Source organism: Pongo abelii, chromosome 23 (assembly GCF_028885655.2).
Source record: "Pongo abelii isolate AG06213 chromosome 23, NHGRI_mPonAbe1-v2.0_pri, whole genome shotgun sequence".
In the NCBI taxonomy this organism is placed as follows: Eukaryota; Metazoa; Chordata; class Mammalia; order Primates; family Hominidae; genus Pongo; species Pongo abelii.
Genome location: NC_085929.1, coordinates 32,345,076 through 32,369,902, shown reverse-complemented (window position 1 = coordinate 32,369,902; position 24,827 = coordinate 32,345,076). Strand labels below are relative to the sequence as shown.

The following is a 24,827-nucleotide window of genomic DNA, read 5'->3' as shown; positions in this document are numbered from 1 at the left end:
AAGGCCAGAGCTCCTCCTATCAGGCCTCTCTCTCACTCTCTTTCTTTCTGGATTCCAGCAATTGCACCCTCTTTTTCTCCCTTCAGACCTTGCAGGAGTTACTGCTCTCAGTTGCTACTATTCCCTAGGTGCTGCGCCATCTATACCTTGGGGCTTCCTCACACCTTTGTAAATAGTCCTTTTGTTAAACTCTCTTCATTTAGAGTTTGTCTTTCAGTTTCCGCCAGACTCTATTACAATAGCTAATCTCCATGCTTCTTCTACCTTAACAGGAAGATCTGCATTTACTAGGCCAATAGTTTATATGACGAAGAAGCAGAGAACAGGCATGACCCAACATTGCACTGCTAACTACTGTTACACCCTTAATCTCTGTGTCACAATGTGGGTGGGGGGGGGGGGAAACAGTGAAGAATCTAAAGAGGCAATCTTATAAGAGCCTAAGATTATCAGCAATCCTTACTAGCTCCTCCTAAGCTTCTGATCTGGAAGAGAGCTAGCCACAAGGACAAATAAAAAAGATGAAAGTATAGCTGCTTATTAATCCTACGTTTCTATAGTATCTGCACATTGGTTGCTTTTGCCTATGAACCTGTTTCACTAAATTTGCACAGAATATCTAAGGCTGAAGTCAAGACCCACCAGGTGGTCTGTTTGTTCATTCATGATGAAATACTGTCCATACCAAGAGTGATATTTGACCTGGACCCCATGCTTCCTACCATTTGAGATGGTCTCCATAAAAATGAGAGTATGTTTAAAATAAAGAGGCTGAATTAAGAGCTTCTGGGAACTACAGCTCACGTTTATTGTATGAACAAATGCTGAAGGCACCTAACACCTTTATCATGAGATGATCTGCAATGAAGTCTTTGGGACAGGAGATTAAAAAAAAAAAAAGGCTTTCAGGCAGAAGCAGTGGGGAGCTTTGTACTGTCTGCTCCTGAGAAGCATTAAAGCACATGGGCAGAACTCACTACCATATTGACTGCATATAAGTCACAGGTTATTGGTCCTGGAAAGTACTTGAGTATGTATACCATGGTGCATGGAGCCCTCGAGTTCTGGGAGACCCCATGAAAAGTGCGGGTACCAAGGGGTCAAGAAGAGAGACTGAGGAGGAAGGATTAGCCCAAAACCTTCCTCTCTCACTCCAATCAGAGGATGGCTGCACTCCATCCTAAGCTAGAATTTTGTATGTGAGTTTGCTTTGGTGTAGAAAAGGAATTCTACAACAAGGAGGGCGTTTGAAACCCATTGGCCCTTTTACCATGTGAAGAAGGTGTCTCTGGGCTACAAGCTCCACGAGGCAAGTCCATGTCTGCTTGTTCCCTACTGTACCCCTGCCCCAACACAGAAGGTGTCCATTCATTGTTTTCTGCTGAGTGGGCAGAGACTCAAAGGGCAGATGACCTGTCCATGGTCCTGATTCATTTGGTGGTACAGCTGTCTGGGACCCTCATCTCCTGACATGTGGTCAGTGGTTTTCTCTCCCCTTGGTACAAGTGGCTTTTTAAAAAAAGAACTTGGCCAGGCGTGGTGGCTCATACCTGTAATCCCAACACTTTGGGAGGCCGAGGCGGGTGGATCACGAGGTCAGGAGTTCGAGACCAGCCTGGCCAATATGGTGAAACCCCATCTCTACTAAAAATACAAAAATTAGCCAGGTGTGGTGGTGTGTGCCTGTAGTCCCAGCTACTCGGGAGGCTGAGGCAGAAGAATCGCTTGAACCTGGGAGGCAGAGGTTGCAGTAAGCCAAGATTGTGCCATTGCACTCCAGCCTGGGCGACAGAGTGACAGGAGGAGAAGGAGGAGGAGGAGGAAGGGGGGAGAGGAGGAGGAGGAGGGGGAGGGGGAGGAAGAAGAAGAACTTGAACTTGTGCCAGGAATTTGTAAACAGGCTGTTGACGATAAGCAAGATAATTAATTCAATGTCTTCAGCTGTACTTCTTTAGGGTCAGTCTTTGCCAGACAATTCCAGTCTAAATGCAAATGTTGCCTGGGCAGTAACATGTAAATTCATTGGCCCCATCTCACAGTGACAGACACAAGTTCTCCTTAATGACAGGGCAGTTACTGGGCAGAGAACAGAGACCTTGACAAGGGAAAGGAGGAAGTAGGTTACATGTGACATGACAGCAGAGCTTGGCCATTAGCAGTTTAGGTTATGGGGTCAGCCTGGACATCAGACCATGGCTTCATCACTTACTGCACGGATTGGGGCAAGTTTCTTGACTTCTCAGTTTCTTCATCTGCAAACTGGGAATAATAATGGTAGGAGCCTCAGAGAGTTGTTTTGAGGATAACATATGCCAAACAGGTAGCATAGTACCTGCACAAAGTAATTTCTCAAGAAAAGGTACCTATTGTTACAATTATCATTATTTCCTGTAATGCTGGAATAGATAAAGTAGTTTGGAGCCCTGACTCTCTGTGAATCCTACTAGCTGGATACATGGGCTAGAAGGAAAGCCAGGTGGTCTATGCAGCATCATTTAAACAGGTGTTATATGGTACTAAGGCCTTGCATTGCAACTTGAACTGTAGCATCAACCTTCTCAGATTAATAGGAATGCTTTAAGCTGTTCTCCCTGGCCTGGAGCACATTCATTACTCACAGGGGACAAACTAGAAAGTAAAAAAGTTGCAGGAAAAGAGCTGTTGGCAGTTCCAATGACTGTCCTACTATGTAGCAAGAAACTTTACAGTTTGGACAGAGCCTGGGTCCACTCATGAATAAATTAACTCAGAAGCATGCCCTCAGTAGCAATCAGAATCTTTGGTTAGACCCAGATCTTTCCACTTGTCCTACTGCAGCCTAATTTTAGCCAGGTTATAAAAGGATGTACATTGGAAAATGTCCAAATTATACTCAACAAAGTAATTGAGGACTCTTTTTTCAGAGCATTCATCTCAGATTGGGCCGGCTGGTACTTATGCACTTTCAGCTGACCCAAGAGTAAGAGGTCATTCACTGACCTCTCTACATCTCGCCCAAACCCCTTTACCCCCTAGCCAAGGCGACAGACAGAGCAGCCACAGCCCCTGGGCCATGAATAGACAGGGCTGTGTCAGCCAGCACATTCCTCCCTCCAAGAATAATGAGCATACGCCAGGCCTGGGTGACTGGCTTAAAGCATTTCTCCATTAATCCAAGGAGGTTGATGCCACAGTGCAAGTTACAATGCAGGGCCCTAGTGCAGGAGAGCACATGTTTAAATGCTGCCGCATAGGCTACCTGGCTTTCTGAGCACGTAGCCACATTTCCAGCCTGGAAGGCCTGTTACGCTCAGATCTAATTCCCAACATGGGGAAATGTGACTTTTTGTAATTTGAACAAGTCTCTCAAAGAACCTCACCTGCAGCTGAAGCATCTCTCTCTCTCTCTCTCTCTCTCTCTCTCGTGTGTGTGTGTGTGTGTGTGTGTGTGTGTGTGTGTTTCTCTCCTGGGTTGGCTTTGAATTCTATTATAATTGAGAACTCTGTTTGGAGAAGTACCTTGAACCAGTCCCTCAGGCTCTAATCCAAACCTCTTACCCCAGGGTGATGAGGCGATCAGGAGTGAAGTGTAGTGTGGAGCTGCTAGCAAGTGGGAGACTATAGACTGGGGCCTGGGCAGGAGCCGGGGGTTCTGCTATGGACTGTGGATTTACAACCTGGCAACACAAATACTTCTTTTCATTGTTCATAACCAATTTAATTGCACTGTGATGAGAGAACATGCTTTATACAATATTAATTCTTTCAACTGTGTTGAGACTTCATGGGCAATTTTTTTTCCCTGTTTCCCCATTTCTGTGATATTCTTGAAATCTACACTGTGTTTCCACCTCAAATCCAAGTTCTAAGTCAACACATAAGGATCAAGGCCTGCTGAGAATTAGGAAATGCTCCCTAAGAACCACCCTGGGGTCAGGGCTGGCTTCGGGGGCTTGCGACCCATGCCCAGAAGGGCCTGCATTTTGGTTTAATGCTCTTCTGTCACTGTCTTGAAATTTTAAATAATTTTTTAACAAGGAGCCCCATACTTTCTTCCTTTTTTTTTTTTTTTTTTTTTTTTTTTGAGACAGAGTTTCACTCTGTTGCCCAGGCTGCAGTACACTGGCGCCATCTCAGCTCACTGCAACCTCTGCCTCCCTCATTCAAGCCATCCTCCTACCTCAGCCTCCCAAGTCTCTGGAACTACAGGTGTGCACCACCACGCCCAGCTAATTTTGTATTTTGGATAGAGACAAGGTTTCGCCATGTTGGCCAGGCTGGTCTCGAACTCCTGACCTCAAGTGATCCACCTGCCTTGGCCTCCCAAAGTGCTGGGATTACAGGCATGAGCCACCGTGCCCGGCAAGCCTCACACCTTCACTTCACACTGAACCCTACAAATGATGTGGCCAATCCTGCCTGGGGCACCGGGGCATTTTAAGAAACTGAGGGTGTCAGTGGGTTTCTATGGGTCATCTTCGGAGGAGAAGAAAGGTAGGAGAAAGGGAAAGAGGAAGGTGGGATGGAGAAAGAGAAAAGGGGAACAAGAGGGCTGCTGCTCCCTCATCTACCTTCCCGGGAGACACTGGTCTTCTTTCACTTCCTAGAATGTGCCTTGATCTGCCATTACTCATTTTCTCCAGGCATTCCCATGGCTGGCCGCTTCGTCTCATTTGGGTCTTAATTCCAATGCCTTCCTCTCTGGGAGGCTACATCTGCCTATTCTGCTCTTCATCATAGCACCACGTTCTCTGCCCTCGTAACTCCAATTGTATTCTTGTGTTTATCAGTCTGTGCACTTTATTTTTGGACACACACACACACACACACACACACACACACACACTCCACCATCAGAATGCAGGTTTGATAAAAGCAGGACCACCCCTAGGCTCTTCTCCTTCTCTATTCCTCTGCAATTCAACCAACCTGGGCTTTAGACACAGTTCCAAACGTTCATTTCTGCCTGACTTCAGGCAAGTTATTCAACCTCTCTTCATCTGTAAGAGGGAGAATAACGATAACAAGAAGCAAGTGGAATAAAACAAGCACTTAACACAGCATCTCGCATGCAATAGATGTTCAGTAAGAATTTATCAAATGAATGAATGAATGCAATTGATGATTCTCGTTGAGCCCCTACTATGCGCAAGGTAATGTGCTAAGCAGCCATACTTTTTCACTTGCTTCTTATTATTAACCCATCTTAGACTCAAAGAGATGGAGGCTCAGAGAGGTTGAATAACTTGTCCAAGGTCACACAGAAATTAACCATTAGATCTCTAATTGGCAATCAGACTTGTTGACGTGCAAAGCCTGTTCCCTCTCAAAGTCTTCCTTGACTTCCAATTGTAATAATCCTGCACATTGCATGGGGCTTTTCCAGGTACAGGCACAAGATGCATTTCTTTCCACCTGGTGTTCTGTAGTCGTTTCACACCTCACAGCAACTCTGAAATGCAGGTGATGTCCCTTCCAGCTATGAGGCAGGTGTTATATGGAAACTAGAGATCCAGTCAAGGAAAAAACATCAGAAGCCCAGCGGGGAGGAAAGATTTAAGTCCCTAGAGACAGAAGATCATGAAAAGTGAGACAGAAAGAATTCAGATTGGATTCCAGGGCATGGAGCTCAGAAAGGGTAGATCAGAACAGAGGAGACAGATAAAGGTATCTCTTAGGATGAGGGTGACAACAGGGTCCCTTTAAAGCCAGAGGGGAATTCCCTCCTACGCCAAGACTGGAGTGATGTCTGCAACCTGTGACTTCACCACCAGGATCTCATTCCCCCAGTGAGATGTCTTTCCCTTGCTTCTTGTTTTCCTTTTCATTTTATAATGTTTTTATTTTTAATTTCTGTGGGTACATAGTAGGCATATATATTTATGGGGTACATGAGATGTTTTGATACAGGCATGCAATGCATAACAACCATATCATGGAAAATAGGGTATCCATCCCCTCAAGCAATTATCCTTTGTGTTACAAACAATCCAACTATACTCCTTTAGTTATTTTTTAATGTACAATGAAATTATCATTGACCACAGCCATCCTGTTGTGCTATTAAATTCATTCATTCTAACTACATTTGTGTACCCATTAGCCATCCCACCTCCTACTATCTATTCCCATGGGTTAAATTGTTTTGATTTTTATATTCCGCAAGTAAGTGAGACTATGCAATGTTTCCCTTTCTGTGTCTGGCTTATTTCACTTAACATAATGACTTCCAGTTCCATTCACATTGCTGCAAATGACTGAATCTCATCCTTTATTTATGGCTGAATAGTACTCCATCGTGAATACGCATCACATTTTTTAAATTCATTCATCTGTTGATGGACACTGTCCCTTGCTTCTTGTTGCACCTTCTTCCAGCCTGTCACCCACCCTTCAAGCATGGACCCTCTGTCTCCTTCCAATTTGGTTATGTTTACTTAACTTTTATTGTTTACTAGAAAAGCAATCTCTTGCTATGCAAGTGAAAATAATTTAAACATTTTGTGTACTGGCCAAAGATGGTTGTAACCACAGCCATTCATTCCTGGTGTAATTCATGCAAAAGCTCTATTGTTTCTATGAATGGAGAAGCCAGCCCAAGCATCAAACAAGTAATATTGACAAAAGGAGTTTTTAATTACACTTAGTTCTGTCATGACACTAATAAAACAGGAGGAGGGGGCAGTGGAGGTGGGATCCTAAATGCAACCATGAACTGGAAAGCAGCTGCAAGATCAGGATTTGCCCTTTCACCAGCAGTTTGGCAGCTGTGCCAATTAGCAGGGAATGGTGGGAATACTTGGAATGTGCATGGAAGCCACTTTTGCACAAATTGAAGAATTTTTTTTAAGACAAAGTCTTTTATTTAGAGGCAAAACATGTATTTTCCTATTTATTTTCTGAGACAGGGTCTTGCTCTGTCTCCCAGGCTGGAGTGCAGTGGCACAATCACAGATCGCAGCCACCGCAGCCTCAAACTCCTGGGTTGAAATGATCCTCCTATCTCAGCCTCCTGAGTAGCTGGGACTACAGGTGCCACCATGTCTGGCTAATTTTTAAAAAGGAGTTTTTGTAGAGACGGAGACTCCTTATGTTTCCCAGGCTGGTCTTGAATTCCTGGTCTCAAGTGATCCTCCTGCCTTAGCTTCCCAAAGTGCTTGGATTACATGTGTAGGCCACCATGCCTAGCCAAGAACATGGAGTTTTAGAGTCCAGCGGCTCTCCATCTTGCTCCTGCTGAGCGCAGACATCTTTACTGGAGAATCTGAGGTTACAAATCCCTCAGCAGCTATGACCAGCCCAGGATTGCATTAAGGGAGGAGGTTATGCGCATTCTAAAATTAGGTGTATGGAGTACATAACTTATATGAGCAAAATCTCCTAAAGAGAGTACTAGTAGAGCTAGAGATGTGTATGCATGTTCATTGCACAGATTTCAGAAAATATAAATAAACTTGAAGAAAAAAAAATTGTCACCCGTAACGCCTTTCCTCGGTGTTAGAATGTTGGAGTATTTCTTCCAGTTTTTTTCCTTGACTATTCATAGTCAGCTCTAATATAGACAATATAGACGTCTGGTTCTTCCTTCTGGCTAAACCAGAGCTGATTTGTAACCCTCTCTGCTTCCTTTGCCTGTCTCGCACCCACATGTCCCAAAGGTCAGCAGCTGCCCCTGCCTCCAGCCCTTAAGAGAGGTGTGAATGGCAAAGGTCTGGGTAGGAAGTTCAACAGACCTGAGTTCTAGCTCAGTGTGTGAAGCTAATTTGCTGTGTGACCTTGAATTTCTCTGAAGTCAGGGTCCTCATATGGAAACAGAGAGGGATACATTCCAAGGATTGATGTTTGACTGTTCTGGCTGCAGGAAAAAACAGCCTTTACAGAGAGGAAGACCAAGAAAAACAGGCTTTTAATGTGGCCTGCTCAGGTGTGTACAGGGGCAGCTTGCAGGCAGCAGGAGGGAACCACTTCTGTAGATTCTTTATTGGAAAGCTATGTAAGTAAAGTGTCTTCTCTGCTACCCAGGCTTTGCCACAGAGGCTGGAACGGGGGCAGGGATGTGTGGCAAGACAGGCAGCTGTGGTTCCTAGAGAAGCAATAAGCCAAGGGTACAAAGGTAGCTCCTGGGAACAGAATGCTACAGGAGTTGGACAGCCTGGACCCATGTGCCCAGCTGGGATACCTCAAACTCTTTCCAGCTGAGCGGTCCACCTGTGGCCTGCAGTAGCTTGAGACTCAAGCAGAGATGGTGAAAAGTAGGCTATCTTCTGAGAAAGGCAAGAAGCCCTCCCATTGAACTTGGGTGGTCTCATTAATCACCAGCCCGACTTTGCATCCTTGAATCAACCATTGCCCTTGTAAAATAATGTCTCTTATTCTGTACAAACATAGCTTCCACTTATATAGCACTTACATATCTGTCATGTTCATCTGTGAACTCAATTAACTCTCCACAACAGCCCTATGAAATAGGCAGTAGATTGAATATATGAAACTTCCAGTCTGTAGGTCAAAAATAGTCCAATCTTGGCAATTGCATGTGGTTCATCCTAATATTATTATGCCCATTTTACAGATGAGAGAATTAGGCCAAGATTGGACATGGAACTTGTAGAAGACCACATGCTAGTCCTCGTTCCAGTCACATTGCCTCACCAAAGGCTTGGTGAGCTGGACTGAGAGGTTTTAGCAACAGCAAGGAGAGGTTAAACCAGCAGGGCAACATCCAGTCTCTCCTCACCCAAGTAAACCAGGGGTGCCTCCAGCCCCCAAACATCTTTGGGTTTCCCAGTGAATGTGGCCCCAGCCCAGCTAAAGGGCATAAAGCTCCCCAGGATGCCGCCCACCTGCTGTGCCCAGCCCCGCCCAGCCCCTAGCAAGTTACCTCTCAGTATCACTGTCACTGGATGCCACTTCTTCCAAGGCAGCCTGCAGGTCGGCAATCCGCCGAATGGACGTCTCCAGGTCTGTCTGGAGGGTTTGCCTCACTGCGGCAAGTTCCTCCACGTACTTCTCCTGGGGACAGAAGATGCAAACGCACGTTGGCCTTGGGCAAGAAATGCACCACCCATGCAAGCACTGGGGAAGAGACATGCCCCAGGCTGAGCCTAGTGTTCACTGAGCACCTATGAAGTGGTAGGTTCTCCATGAGAGGCTCTCTCTGCGGACAGATTTATGGGATCCTCAACTAGGTGTTCCATGTTTCATAGAGGAGGGAATAGATACTCCAGGGCATGGCACACAGAGCTTGCTCACCTGTGCAGGTGGTGCTGCTCCCAGTGCATCTGACCCCAGGGCCATGCTCTGAATCTGCACCACCACGCACAGTGGATAGTCAGCCCATCTTGGATGGATGAGTAAACGTAAAAACCAAGAAGGGTCGTGGAGTCTGGTTTAGGAAGCTGAGCCTCAAGGATAAATCTGGTGCAGGAGGTCATGGGGAGAGCATAACAAAGATAGTTTCCTTTCAAGTCTGTCCCCTAGACACCCCAACCTTGCTGTCCTCACAGCAGCAAAAGCAAAGATGAAAAACCCAGCTGGGCTCCCTCCAGAACAGGCAAGCACGATGGGCATTTACGGAGCTCCTTCTGTGGCCAGAGCCGTGTTGAGTATTTTGCAGCCAGGATCTCACTCATGTCTCACAGGCCCAGCAGGTGAGTCTTTATTCTTGCTCCCATTTCACAGATGAGGAACTGAGGCCTTAAGAAGCAAAGACTTCATGGTGGAGCTGGAACTCAAGCTCAGTGCCTCTGACTCCCCTCTCAGTGCTCATCTTAGTGATCAATACTTCCTGGTACTTTTCTAATTGGATTTTATCTGGACTCTTCGGAAAATCTCTGACTTTAATTTGCAACCTACACATTGCTACCCTTTAACATATAATGATTGTTACCTAAGGGTGATTTTGCCCCCCCAGGGGACATTTGATCACGTCTGGAGACATTTTTGGCAGTCACAACTTGGGGAAATGCTGCTGGCATCTGGTGGGTAGAGACCAGGGATGCTGTTCAACATCCTATGAGGCACAGGACAATTCCACAAAGAATTATCTGGCCTGAATGTCCACGGTGCTGAGTCTGAAACCCTAGGTGAGACCCAGCATCTAACCTCCTGGTAATTCATCTTACGGGGGATAAATCAAGAGACAGAACACAGCTCTTTGCCCGAGGATGTTTGCAGCGGTGCTACTGATGACAAAGAGAGGCTGGGATCTGCCTCATCACCCAGCAATTGGGAATGGTTAGGGAAATCACAGTGTGTCACTTTGATGCTCTTAGGCAGACATTAACATTAGAAATAAGAATTGTGGCAGCGTGGAGTGCTTCTTTGAAATAACATGAAGCAAACGGAATAAATCCGAGCAGTATCATGCTCAAATCTATGCAAATAACACTCACGGAGAATTGAGAATATTTATGGATGGGGCAAAGCGGGGTTATAGATGGGATTTTTCTTGTAAGCGGCTCTAATTATGTAAAGTTTATTTTTGGACTGCTGTATAAAGGAACACACATACCAACTGAGGACAGTGGGAGGGGAGAAATTAGAGGATGTGGGGTCAAAGCGCAATTCCCAGCTCCCCATGGAACTGAGTAGCTAAGTGAAAATGAATGGCTCACAGCCCCTCTCTTAGCCTGGAGTCATTTTTTCCTTTTCTTTTCTTTTCTTTTTTTTTTTTTTTTTTGAAACAAAGTCTTGCTCTGTTGCACAGGCTGGAGTGCAGTGGCGTGATCTCAGCTCACTGCAACCTTCACCTCCCGGGTCCAAGCAATTCTCCTGCCTCAGCCTCCCAAGTAGATGGGATTACAGGCACCCACAACCACGCTTGGCTAATTTATGTATTTTTTAGCAGAGATAGGATTTCACCATGTTGGCCAGGCTGGTCTCGAACTCCTGACCTCAAGTGATCCACCCACCTTGGCCTCCCAAAGTGCTGGAATTACAGGCGTAAGCCATCACACCCGGCCTCATTTTTCTTTATTTTGCAGATGAGGAAACTAAATCCAGCAACGTCAGTCAGTGAGGTCACTCAGGAAAGGCGCAGAGCTGGGATCTGAACCCTGGGCTTGGTGGTTCCCAGTCCAGTGCTCTTTCTGGGGCTATGACTGCATTCCCCAATGGAAGTCAGCAAGGACCATTACAGGGACACACTCAGCTCTCTGAACATTGGCTTGTCCATTCACATTATTGTAAGTCTGTGCCTTTCCAGTGTTTTCTGATTTTAAAGAGAGAGAGAGAGAGGCAGCAGGCAAAGACTGAGTAAGCCTAAGGGCCAGGCCGAGCTGATGAGAGGGAGAAGGGGTGGCGGGAAGGACGCCACAGTGGTGGCATGAGAAGGAGCTGCCAGTCCATCCCAGTTGATTGAAGCCACCAACTGTGAAATCCCCATCTCAGCCTTGACAAGGTGAGAGACAACCCGAGGTTGGGGACCCCAGACTATCAGAGGAAATACAGGACACCGAGGGACTGTGAAGGAGGGGGTGCTCACCCCAGGACATCAGCATGTCAGCTCATAAATGCACCTAGAAAATAGCTAGGTGCAAAATCCCAGCAGCTTCTGGGAGCACATCTGCCCAGGCTCCACTCTTTTCTTTTTTTTTTTTGAGACGGAGTCTCGCTATCTCGGCTCACTGCAAGCTCCGCCTCCCGGGTTCAAGCCATTCTCCTGCCTCAGTCTCCCAAGTAGCTGAGACTACAGGCGCCTGCCACCACGTCGGCTTTTTTTTTTTTTTTTGTATTTTTAGTAGAGACAGGGCTTCACCGTGTTAGCCAGGATGGTCTCAATTTCCTGACCTCGTGATCCACCCGCCGCAGCCTCCTAAAGTGCTGGGATTACAGGCATGAGCCACCGCGTCCGGCCAGCTCCACTCTATTCTAATGGGCCAGGACAATGGTGTCACTGGGCATTAGCCACTTTCTCCCAGATGTGGCCCCTGTATCTTTGTAAGACACAAAGGCAGAAAAATCTGTATTTCTGTCTTAGATTCTATCCCAAGTCCACACATCTGGGCCATTGTGGGTTATGTGTTAAGTACAGTGAATCCTATAAGCATTGGTTCAATGAATGTCTAACCAAATGACCTGTCTGAGGTCACGCCGCTGGGAGACCACAAAGCTGAGATGTGCATCCAGGTCTTGGGTTCTTAAGTGGGAACCCTTTAGGTCATATGTGCTGAGACATGAGAAAAGGGTACAGACGTCCCCTCCTCATTTTGCTTAAGTGAACCTTGCCCCTGTCAGTGTCATGCAGGAGCAGCAAGGTGTACAGTCCACATCCCCAGGGAGCTTCCCGGAGGGTAGAGGAGAGAGACAGAAGGAGGCACTGTGTCTCAGGGATGGGTGGGCCTGGGCTGGGACTAAGCAAGTGGGCAGAAGAAATAGGAGTCTAAAATGAGTCAAATCCACAATACCATAAAAGTGAAAGTAGGCTCTGAGCCGAGCTGCCGGGGTTCGAATCCCAACTCTGCTGCTCACTGGCTGTGTGACCTCCAGCAAGTTACGTAACCTCTCTGACCCTCAGTTGTCTCACTGGGGAAATGGGGCCAGTAGCAGACCCTCCCTCACAGGGCTTTTTCGAGGAGTAAATGAGCTTGGCAGAGTGGAAACTTGACCAACAGTGGCATAGCTATCCTTTAATTCTCATAGGAGAAGGAGTCTCAGGAAGAACTGTGTCATCCCCAGGTCACTGAGGAGATTTGCCAAGGTCACAAACCAAATAAAAACACTGGAATGCAGAACTCTGGCTCTGAAGATTTTTCACTATCCTACATAGAAAAGACATGAAAAAAACAAGGGCTGCATAGAAAGTGAGTTGGCTTAGACACAGCAAGAAGACGTGAGAACCAGAAAGCCATCGTTAGTTAGGCCAGAGTATGTGGACCAAGGACAGGGTTCGCGGATCTGCCACTACCTTCCACCCTCCACCATTGCCCCCTTGCCGCCCTCTGCATCCCATCCTCCATCTGCTAGGGAAGCATCAGACTCAGTGGGCGCACCCCGAGGAGAAAGCTTGGAGAAATTTTTAGTGTTGGTGTAATCAGCAATCAGCAAATCTTTCCTGCTTCAACTCGAAAACCAAATGGAGTCTGCTGATTGCAGAGACCATTTCATTAGGCTAAACAAATGCAGTGCCCCAAACAGTCTCCCTGGGGCAGATACAACAAGGCCCCAGCCAGAGACCCCTCCGGAGACACGGAAGGGATGCACAAGCAGAAGGGGAAGTGAGCCAGTGCCCCTCTCATGAAACAGGAAGTGGGCAGGAGGCAACGACAGCATCTGACAATCACGCTTGCTTGGGCTTGGCTCAAGGCTGTTCCATGAAAATGGGGTTGTGTGCTGAGGTCGGTTGTGAGCTTGGTTCTCTCTGTTATTAGCTCTCTTTAGAGATTTGAAGCATGGAGAGAAATTGGGAGGTGGGGGATAATTAGGATACAAAATGATTTAGATAGTTAGATGCATAGATAGCAGAAATCCACTAAGATATACACCACATTCCCGGGGTAATCTAAAACTACAATATAATGGTGTACACACTGTAGACACACAACATCCATATATCCTGGTATATATTATATATTCATATTCATTCATGCATACATGCATACATTTAATAAACATTTGTTGAGCACCTATAAGGTGCAGCACTGATCCAGGCGCCGGCAATACAAATAAAGTCCTCACTTCCACAGAGCTTATGTTCTTGCAGGGAACTAATCTATCTGTATTACCAGTGTCTGGAACACAGGAAGTACTCAATACATATTTGGGGATGAAATGAATGGTGCTATTATATGACTATTAGTGGCGAACGAGGGAAGGATAAAGGATAAATTATACATTCTAATGCATACATAATATACATGATACATACATAATATATGGAGGATATATATATCATGTACACAGAGATCAGTACAAGAATATGTAGTATGTAGACAATATGCATACTTGCCGACCTCCCCAGCATCACTTGAGAGAACTATGATTTTTTGTTAAACCCCCGGGCTACTCCCTCTGGAGCATATCACAGAGTTGCCCATGTAAGAAGCAGTTCATATGATAATTAATGGCTGCAATTAAAATCATCTCCTCTTGTGATGTTCAATTAGAGGCTAATATTTAAAACTGTTGTTTGTTGTTTGTTTTCTCTGCCCAGAGCATCTCAATCTTCAGAGGACCCTCTCCTCTCTGCAAATGGACAAGACTCTCATTTGTTAATTTCTGCAGCTCTGGAGGTTGCCTCTCAAACCTTCTGAGGTGTCTCCCAAGGCCCCCCAAAGTTAATTTCACCTGTGCCACACAATTTACACTATAGATCAGACTATCTCAAAACACTTTTGAAACTTGACGAAAATTCATCTTGTTGCTTTCTTCTGATTTAGCAAAGACAAGCAGAAAATGTTACAGAGCCTGGTGCTGAAAAAAGTTACACACACATATACTATTATAAATATATATAAACATGTATATATGCAAACGTGTGTGTACAATACATGCATGTGTAGATACACACCCAAATATTTCCAGCATCTGGCACATAGCATACCTAACAAATATTAAGGACGTACTTATTAGAATCTGGTTGCTGATTAGAATTAGCAATCAGCAATCCCTTCTGGCTTCAACTTGAAAATCAAATGGAGTTGAATTTTGCCTGTAACACGTACTTTATCCTATAGATCAGGGTATATCCTGAAACCTGATGAAAATAATCAAGTATTTTCATATCCTTAAATGTTTAACCAATCTTGAACATAATAAATACGTGTTAAACTAATAAGTGAATATATTTACATATATTTCTTGCATACACAGGCACTCTGCTAAATGTTCAAAATATCTTATCTCATTTAATCTTTATTGAAACCTTCAGAGTCAAGTACTATAGAAACATAAAAAGTGAGCTGAGATTATTGCAACAAAGTGGTAGCAATGGCTATTATCTCTGTGTGGTAAAAGATATCAGGCAATTTTTACATTCCTTTTAGCACTCCTCAAGATTTTCTGTAAATAATAAGAATTATCTTTATCATAGGCAAGTTAAAAAATATATACTTTATTCCTCTCTGATGCTATAATGAACAATCTCCTCATCCACCTGCTCCATGCTGAGAGGTAATCTTCATCACTTTATCGTGTCCATTTTACAGATGAGCAGGCTGAGGCTCAGAGAGGTTAACTCATTTGCCTAGGGACACACAACCAAGAAAAGATCTAGAGCTAAGCTCAGGTCTCCTGACTGCAGTCCATGGCTCTGTCCAGCTTTGCTTCTAATTGTTCCTGTTTCATCCAATGATGCTTATGTCTTTGCAGGTGAGGGAATCTTTCCCAGAAAGAAAGGCTATGAGGAACCGCCACTGCTTCCTTCAAATTGTCCGAGGGTCACTTGTCTGGGAGAAATGAGGCTGATGCTGGAGGGTGTGAAGTAGGGGAATAAAAGCCCTGCAGGCTGGGCGGGGTGGCTCATGCCTCTAATCCCAGCATTTTGGGAGGCCAAGGTGGGTGGATCATTTGAGGTCAGGAGTTTGAGACCAGCCTGACCAACATGGTGAAACCCCAGCTGTATTAACAATACAAAAAATTTAGCCAAGTGTGGTGGCAGGCACCTGTAGTCCCAGCTACTCAGGAGGCTGAAGCAAGAGAATTGCTTGAACCTGGGAGGCGGAGGTTGCATTGAGCCGAGATTACACCACTGCACTCCAGCATAGGTGACAGAGCGAGACTCCATCTCAAAAAAAAATAAAAATAAAAATAAAAAATGCCCTGTGAATTGTGTTCCAGCAAGAGCTCAAAGGCCACATTGGTAATGGAGTGAGCATCAGCAGGTGGGTTAAGCTCCACTTTGGGAAAAGAAAGAGTTGGAGTGGACCTAAGAAAACCCAAATGTATGCCCAGTCTCCAGCAGGAATAACGACTGGGGAGAAGTTGGTCATCATTCTACAGGGTCCTTTCCTCATAATTATCCTGAAGATTCGTTGCATTATTCCATCCTTTTTTCTTTTTCTTTGTGTTTTTGTTTTGTTTTGTTCTTTGAGAGTGAGTCTTGCTCTGTCACCTAGGCTCAAGCGCGGTGGCGCGATCTCAGCTCACTGCAACCACCGCCTCCCAGGTTCAAGCAATTCTCCTGCCTCAGCCCCCCAAGTAGCTGGGATTACAGGCACCTGCCATTATACCTGGCTAATTTTTGTATTTTTAGTAGAGACAAGATTTCACCATGTTAGCCAGGCTTGTCTCTAACTCCTGACCTCAAATGATCCACCCACCCCAGTATTATTCTATTTTTATGATGTGATAATAGACACAGAGAGACTCGTCAAAGGTCCCAAATTCATACAGCTAGAAAGTGACAGATTAAAAGTTGGGGCCTTCACAATTTCTAAAGGGTCAGCAAATACCCAACAATACCTCCTGTCCTTTTCTTCACACATGGCAGGCATGTCTAATCAATCACAGCAGAGACCCAAGCAGTCAGGGGCTAGAATCCATTCTCTCAACTCACCAAGCCAAGTGTTTCATTCCAGTGCTATCCTGTGCTTCATCTGCCAGCATCGATCAGAATTCTCAACTCTGCTACACTTCTTTTTTTAGAGATGGGGGTCTCACTCTCTTGCCCAGACTGGAGAGTGCAATGGCACAATCATAGCTCACTGTAACCTTGAACTCCTGGGCTCAAGTGATCCTCCCACCTCAGTCTCCTCAGTAGCTGGGACTACAGGCATGCACCACCATGTCCAGATATTTATTATTTGTAGAAACAGGGTCCTGCTATGTTCCCCAGGTTAGTCTCAAACTCCTGGTGTCAAGTAGTCCTCCCTCCTTGGCCTCCCAAAGCACTGGGATTACAGACATGAGCCACCGCACCCAGCCTCTGCCACATTTTTAAATGATCCCAATCCTCCTAGAAATGGTATTCAAATCCTCAAAGATATCTATATTAGTTAGTTGGTTCGCAGGTTTATTTCTCCTTAAAGATTGGTGAGTATTCTGTGGATCCGAGTGAAGCTGAAGCTAATCACACTTCCAGAGAGGCCCTGGTGAGTGGGGAGAGGGAGAGATGCAAACTGCTAGCATCACAAACAGCAGGAACAGAACTGGCTTTGGAACAAGATGAACCCTGAAGCAGCTACACAAATCCCAAAGAGTTACTAATCCTTTCTTACCTTCAGTTCCTCATCTGTTAAAATGACAGTACTATATTATTCCTTGACAAAAGGTGTTACAAGGAACAAATGAAATAATGTAAAATTGTGTACACCTTGCCTACCTAAATTGGTAGCACGTACTTGGTCCACAGGTTCCTATTTCCTTCTTTCTAAGTAAAGACACGGGAAATATGAGGGCTGCTGGTGTTTAGTGAGGACAACTTCATTTTTCAGAAAATGATGTCTAAGAATCTATCACTTGTTTTGCTGAAGCTGGAAGGATTTTACAGAATGCTTTGGGAAAGCTAGGAGAAATTAGCAACAGCAGGAAGGCACTGCCAACCTAGGGCTGGACAAAAAAGCCAAGGAGTTGGGCCATCCAATGGGAAGCGAGACCTCAGTAGCGCTGCCCAGAGGAAACGGGCTTCATGGAGGAGGAGAGTCCCTGATAAGATCTGGATTAGAAGGAGGTACTGCTGCTTCCATGGATGCCTCAAGGCAGTGCCAAAGAAAGATATCCTGTCTTCTCCCTTTCTTTTGACCTTCAGTTGTCCATCACTGCCTTTCATTGGCAGAACCTACCAGAAGTCAAGGAAACCAGGAAATGTCCTTTTCTGTAATTCTACAGCAGAACAGAGAAGGGGTGGGAGTGGATCTGAAAGTGAACAGGCAATGACTGGCCCAGAGCTCTAAAGGATCCAGGATCATTTCAGGCTTCATTATTTCAGACAGACAACAGGGTTTTCAGTCCGTACAAATTCATCAAACTGTTCACTTACGTGATTTGCACACTTTTCCATGTCCATATTTCGAGGAAAAAGTTGTAAGACATCCAGAATTATGATTTTTTTTTTAATTTTAGAGACAAAGTTTCACCCTGTCACCCAAGCTAGAATGCAGTAGTGTGATCATAGCTCACTGCAGCCTTGAACTCCTGGGTTCAGGTGATCCTCCTGCCTCAGCCTACTCAGTAGCTAGGACCACAGGTGCACATCACCATATCCACTTAGGTTTTTTCTTTTTATTTTTTTAGAGATGGGGTCTCACTATGTTGCCCTGGCTGACCTTGAACTCTAGCCCTCAAGTGATCCTCCCATCTCTGCCTCCCACTGTTGGGATTAGAGGTGTGAACCATTGTGCTCAGCCACCAGAATTATTATTTTCAAGGGCTACAGAATCAAGTGCAGGATTACAGATCCCTATTCTGTACTAGTTATGTATTGCTGTATACTAGGTTACCCAAACACTTAAGAGTTTTGAAATATCCAATATCATTTATTATCTCTCATAGTTTCTGTGGGTTGAGAATTCAGGAGTGGCTTATCTGGGTGGTTCTGGTTCAAGGTATTTGGCAGGGTGTATAAAGTCCTCCCAAAGATGTCTATGATCTAATCCGGCAACATGTAAATCCGTTCCCTTGTATGGCAAAAGGCATCTTGCAGATATGATTATGTTAAGGATCTTGAGGTAGGGGGAGATTATCCTGGATTCTCCAGGTAGGCTCTAAAATACTGAATCATAAGGGTCTTTGAAGATGGAGGCAAGGGGGTCAGTGGGGGAGAAAGCAGCAATGTGGATGTGGATGGAAGCAGAGATTGGAGTGGCGCACCCAGGAGCCAAGAAATGCTGGCAGACTCTAGAAGCTAGAAGAGGCTGGAACAGATTGTCCCCTGGGGCCTCCAGAAGGCACCAATCCTGATGATACCTTAATTTTTAATGCCTTTGGACTCATCTTGGACATCTGATCTCTAGAGCTCTAAAAGAATAAATCTGTGTTGTTTTAAGATACTGTGTTAGTGGTTGCTTGTTGCAGCAGCAATAGGCAATGAAGACAGGATCTATCAAAATGCCAGCCAAGGCTTTGGTTGTCTGCAGGCTTGACTGCAGCTGGAGGGTCCCCTTCCAAGCAGGCTCACTGATGTGGCTACTGGCTGGAGGCCTCACTTCCTCACTAGCTGTTGGCAGGAAGGCTCAGTTCTCTGCCTCGTGGATCTCCCACTGATGTGGTTGGATCTGTGTCCCTGCCCAAATCTCATGGTAAATTGTAATCCCCAGTATTGGAAGAGGGGCCGGCCTGGTGGGAGGTGATTGGATGATGGGGGTGGATTTCCCCCTTGCTGCTCTCATGATAGCAAATAAGATCTCACAAGATCTGGTAGCACCTCCCCCTTCTCTCTCTTCCTCCTGCTCCAGCCATGTAGGGACTGCCTGCTTCCCCTTCAACTTCTGCCATGATTGTGTTTCCTGAGGCCTCCTTAGCCATGCTTCCTGTACAGCCTCAGAACTATGAGCCAATTAAACCTCTTTTCTTTATAAATTACCCAGTCTCAGGTAGTTCATTATAGCAATGCTATAATTGCTATATATATTTAGCGGACTAATACACCCGCTGAGCTGCTTCAGTGTCCTCATGACACAGTGGATGGTTTTCCCATAGCAAGTGATCCAAGAGAGAACACAGCAGAAGCCAAATGTCTTTTTATTATGTATTTTTATTATCATTCTTTAGACACAGGGTCTCACTTTGTAGCCCAGGCTGGAGTGCTGCGGCACCATGATGGCTCACTGCAGCCACAAACTCCTGATCCCACGTGATCCTCCTGCCTCAGCCTCCTGAATACCTGGGACTACAGGCATGCACCATCACACCAGGCTAATTTTTTTATTTTTATTTTTTGTAGAGATGGGGTCTCACTGTGTTGTCCAAGCTGGTCTTGACTTCCTGGCCTCAAGTGATCCTCCTGCCACCAAATGTCTTTTATAGCCTAACCTCAGAAAGGACAACCTATTACCAATGACATAATCAATATGTCACACAGAACAACTCTGATGCAGTATGGGATGTGACAACACTGGAGTGTGAATGCCAGAGACACAGATCACTGAGAACCATCTGGGAGGCTGGCTGTCACAGTAACATCAAAAGATCTTCACATTTGTCCCATCTCAATTGACTCCCATACCTACAAAGGAAGAACTTCTCATCTCGAGAAACACATCTGTTTATGAGTGGAATCATATCCCCAGAAAAGACAGGTTGAAGTCTTAATCCCCAGGACTTCAGAATGTAACTGTATTTAGAGATAAGGTCTCTAAAGAGGTAATCAAGTCAAAATGAAGTCATCAAGATGGGTCCTAATCCAATATGACCAGTGTCCTTCTAAGGAGGGGAAACTTGGACACAGAGATACACTTAGAGGGAAGAGGGAAGAGAATGTGAGGACACAGGGAGAATGTCACATAAAGATTGAGGATTAGAGCGATGTATCTAGAAGCCAAGGAACATCAAAATTTTCCAGTGAACCACCGGAAGCTAGGAGACAGGCATGGAATAGTTTCTTTCCTTGAGCCTTTGGAGAGAGCATGGCCCTGCTGACACCTTGGTTTTTTGGACTTCCAGCCTCCAGAACTGTAGGACAATACCTTTCTGTTGTCTTAAGCCATGCAGTTGGTGGCACTTGGTTATAGCTGCCCGAAAAAACTAATACAACACCACGTGCTCTTTTCTCTTTTAAACACCGTTGCTTTGCTTTTCTGTTTCTAATAGCATTCACTATAGAGAATGCAGAACATTTAAAAAGTGACAAAAGAAAACTTTGAAAATCATCCTTAAGTCTATTACTTGGGGACAACTGCTTTTCATGAATATGTTGGTATATTTCCATCCTGTGTTCATTTCTGCGTATGTGTATAGATAACATCTATTTGACTCATGCTCAGGTAAAACACTCGTATAGTAAAGGCAGAATGGAGTTGGCTCTGTAGCCAAGCAGGGGACTCTATGGAACTGTACACCACCCAGCTTTCCCTGCCAGGATTCTTGCTTATCTTCAGGCAGAAGGGCTCGCTGCTCCAGGCACCTGCTTCAGGTCTTTCCTTTCTCTTCTTATTTTTCAACCCGATGGTTTTAAAATGCCCTCAGCTGTTGCCTGAGGGTCTTTATAGCTTTCTGGAAAGTTAACATTTAGGCAACTTGAGCTATTTAAAATGTAGATGATGAAGAGTTTGCCTGCAGAATGTCTAAGTCGGCTGCACTACTGTGTGCATTCACACATTCCATGAGCATCTGTGGACACACATGCCAGATACCAGGGGCCAAAACGGGGGCTTAGAGCAGGAAGCCACCTGGTAAAGATTGCTTAGTCATGGGGTGGCAGAGAAAAAACTAGAACCTGGGTGTGTCCTACCCCTGTCCTCTCTCTCTTACCAAGTGCACCCCTCTCTCCATTTCACCCACTTTAGATGGATCATTTCTACCTGGACATCATTCCAGCTACTTCAGTAATCATAGCGCCAGGGACTGGAGCTTCAATGGTGAGGAAGGGGCTTTGTACTTGATTCTAGGAGTCCCTGATGGATGGGGAGGAGTGGACGGCACAGACTCCTCAAGACCCTATCACACAGGGATGGAGAATGTGGCCAAGGCTCTCTCGGGGCATTGGGATGGAGAAGGGGAAGGGAAAGGGAGGAGGGATCAGGCTTCAAGGCACACAACTCTACCTTGGGTTTTTCAGTCGCAAGGTTTGCAAATAAAAATTTTAAAAAGAAATCTCTCTAAAGTTCCTTAAAGCTCTTGCTATTCAGAGCTCCTAGCTTTCCCATCCCTAAAAATCCTCTCCAGCCTATGACTTCTGATGCAGCATCCTCAGAAAGGGGCAAAGAAGAGCCATCATGGGACTCCAACAACCTTCTCAAAGTTGACACCAACGGAGCGGGGGATTCACAAAACCCCCAGATGCAAACAGATATCCTGACCTGAGGTAAACTCCAAACACCCCAATCCCAACTTCCCAGAGTCAACCACCCAATTGCTCTCTGAATAAAAAAGGCATTTCATTTTTCTGCTCAAACACAAATATGACATATCTGTGCCACCCAATTTTCCTGACAGGGGAATAATTATATCAACATAATTAAGTCTCGACTGCAAAAATTATCTGCACCGCATATACTGACACTACACTTCCCACATCATACTGCCATTGTTCCAGGTGGTAATTACTAAGCCGCCTTTGACATGTCTTATTTCAATTTAAATGGAAATGCAGCTCATATTTCTTCTCAGCCCACTAGCCCATGTGATTGCAGAAACAGGGAAAATGGACTTTGAAACTTCTCAAGTGGCCACTGGATTTTGTCTCCAAAGAAGTTTAGCGTGGGAACAATTTATAACTTAGCCTGGATCCCTTCTCCAGGCCTCAGGTATCTCATCAATACAATCTCTTGCATCTTTCCTCTGCTCTCTGTTACCTTTTTATAAATTTAGTCTTCATCATCATCTCCTAAGGATTCAGATAGTTCTTTTTTTATGGAAACAGAGTCCTGCTCTGTTGCCCAGGCTGGAGTGCAGTGAAGCAATCTTGGCTCACTGCAACCTCTGCCTCCCAGATTCAAGCAATCCTCAGCCACCTGAGTAGATGGGACTATAGGCACCCACCACCACGCCCTGCTAATTTTTGTATTTTCAGTAGAGACAAGGTTTTGCCATGTTGGCAGGGCTGGTCTCGAACTCCTGACCTCAGGTAATCCACTTGCCTCAGCCTCCCAAAGTGCTGGGATTACAGGCATGAGCGACCATGCCTGGCCAGGATTCACACAGTTTTAAACTGGTGTTCCTCTCATCAATCTAGACCACTCTCCAGCTGTATTCCACAAAGCCTCCAAGGAGGAATCTCTTTAACCTGATCGTGTCATTCCTCTGCTGAAAAGTCTTCAGTGTCTTCTCAGTTCCCACAGTCCCAACTTTGTTGTTTAACATATCAAGGCCTTCACAGTCTCTGTCCCAACTCGCCCTTTCTTTTTGCTGCCCACACCTTGCACCCCACATCAGTAATTCCCAGAGTATTCCCAAGCTCCCAAACATGCCCTGTTCTTTGATGCCTCTGTGCCTTTGAACCTACCATTGCTCCATCTGGAATGCTCTACTCTGCCTTATCCCTTCTCTGACAAGTGAACTTCTGCTCATCCATCAAGACCCCATTCCATAATCACCTCCTGTATGATGTGCTCTCTGGCTCCCTCTCATAGAATTAGTTTCTTTCCCTTCTATGCTCCCAGCATTTGTACAAGCCACTAGGAGAGACAGATATCCCATCAGATAGTAATTATTTGCCAATGTCTAATTCCCTACTATATTGATCTCCTTATGAATAAGGTTGTACTCAGCCTTATATCCCAAATACCTCATGTAGTACTCAGAACTTAGAAGTCACCACATAAATACTTCAACTTTAAACTCTTCCTGCCCTAAATTCATGACTTGGGTAGCATGCAGCAGGTCTTACCAACATGGGCCTTCGATTCACACAGACATGAGCTTGCAACCCAGCTCCACCATTTACAATGTGACCCCAAGCAAGTCTTGTCACCCACTTGACCCTCAGTTTTCTCACCTGCAAAGTGGGAATAATAACAGCATTGTTGTGCTATAGGACTAGTTGAAGAGTCACTGATGAGAGGAAGTGTTTGACACATTGCATAGGCTACAACAAGTGCTTAATAAACATCAGCTCCCTTTCCTATTCTTAGAACTATTGAGTGACAGCTTGTGCAATATGCCAACCTGGGGGGTCTCCTCTGTTTTGATGCTTTCTCACCCTCACCCCATCTTCCCTGTGCCCCTCATTCTGTCCACCCAGGCATGTGCTCTGTACTCTACTAGCCAAACTATTGTAATGCCCCCGCATGGGCCTCAAAGTCCTTCCTTTCTCCTCTCCACAAAAACATGCTCGTCCTATGTCCCACTTCCTCACTGTCAGGTCACAATTCACCATGCCCAAGAATGAGATACGACCACTACTCCCAATGTGACAACCCCCTGGGGCACATTAGGCCTTCACCTGGTGTAGCATCCATGTATGTTCACAGCAGTCCCAGGAGAGACTCTACTTGGGTTACAGACACAGCAACCCAAATACAAATACAAATACAGGAGTTGGAAAATCGATCACCCCTTGAATAAAGCCATCCAGGCCACTGGTGATTAAAATGACTGTAACCCAACAGCTATGCAGATAAGCACAGCCAGGGAGAAACAGCACGGATATGAGAATGAGAACCACATCCAATGCAAGACGTAGAAATGGATCCCACATCTGTTCGGATTCCCCAGGCACCAATGAGTACATCCTAGAGTCAGCCCTTCGACTCTACAATAGATGTCAATTCCTTCCCTATCTTCAATACAGAGCATCGTGCAGCCCAAGTTACATTCAGGTGCTTTGTAAACTGTAAAGAGCTGAATGCATAGGAGATAATTATCTATCATACAGTTTCTTCATTCTTCAGAGACACACTTCTCTTTTCAGGCATATCCCGTCACCTCGTAACAAATGAAACCTCAATCAGCATTTTCCACAAGCCAAAGAAACATCTTAAATGAGCTCGAGTAAGAAGGAGGAAACAATCCCTCTCGGGCAAATCAAGCCTCATCAATAGTCTTGTATTATTAGATATGTTCTTCCAAGAATTGATCAAGGAGGATATGGAATGGAGACATTGGTGCTGGTGATCAATGCCAGATCCTAGCCTTCCCCAGGCTTGGATCAGAGTCAATGCTATCTCCCTCAGAAATAGGGTGAAGGCAAAAGCTACCATCAGAGAAAACGGAGCATGCAACATAAACAGCAAAAGACACCAATAAACAGCATGCGGCCAGGCATGTTAATGACTAAAATTAAGACAATGATTTCTGGACTTGATTGGTTTCCA

General features: G+C 45.2%; 1 protein-coding gene across 2 annotated transcripts in view; it reads right to left on the bottom strand.

The window, feature by feature from the left end:
* The window catches only part of MYO18B (myosin XVIIIB), a 263,608-nt gene that overhangs the window by 29,104 nt on the left and 209,677 nt on the right, over window positions 1-24,827 (bottom strand). For both annotated transcript variants that reach the window (XM_024239878.3, XM_054543243.2), the window contains one exon: window positions 8,861-8,991. In XM_024239878.3, coding sequence (XP_024095646.3) covers window positions 8,861-8,991 — 131 coding nt within the window. The remainder of the gene's footprint in view (window positions 1-8,860; window positions 8,992-24,827) is intronic.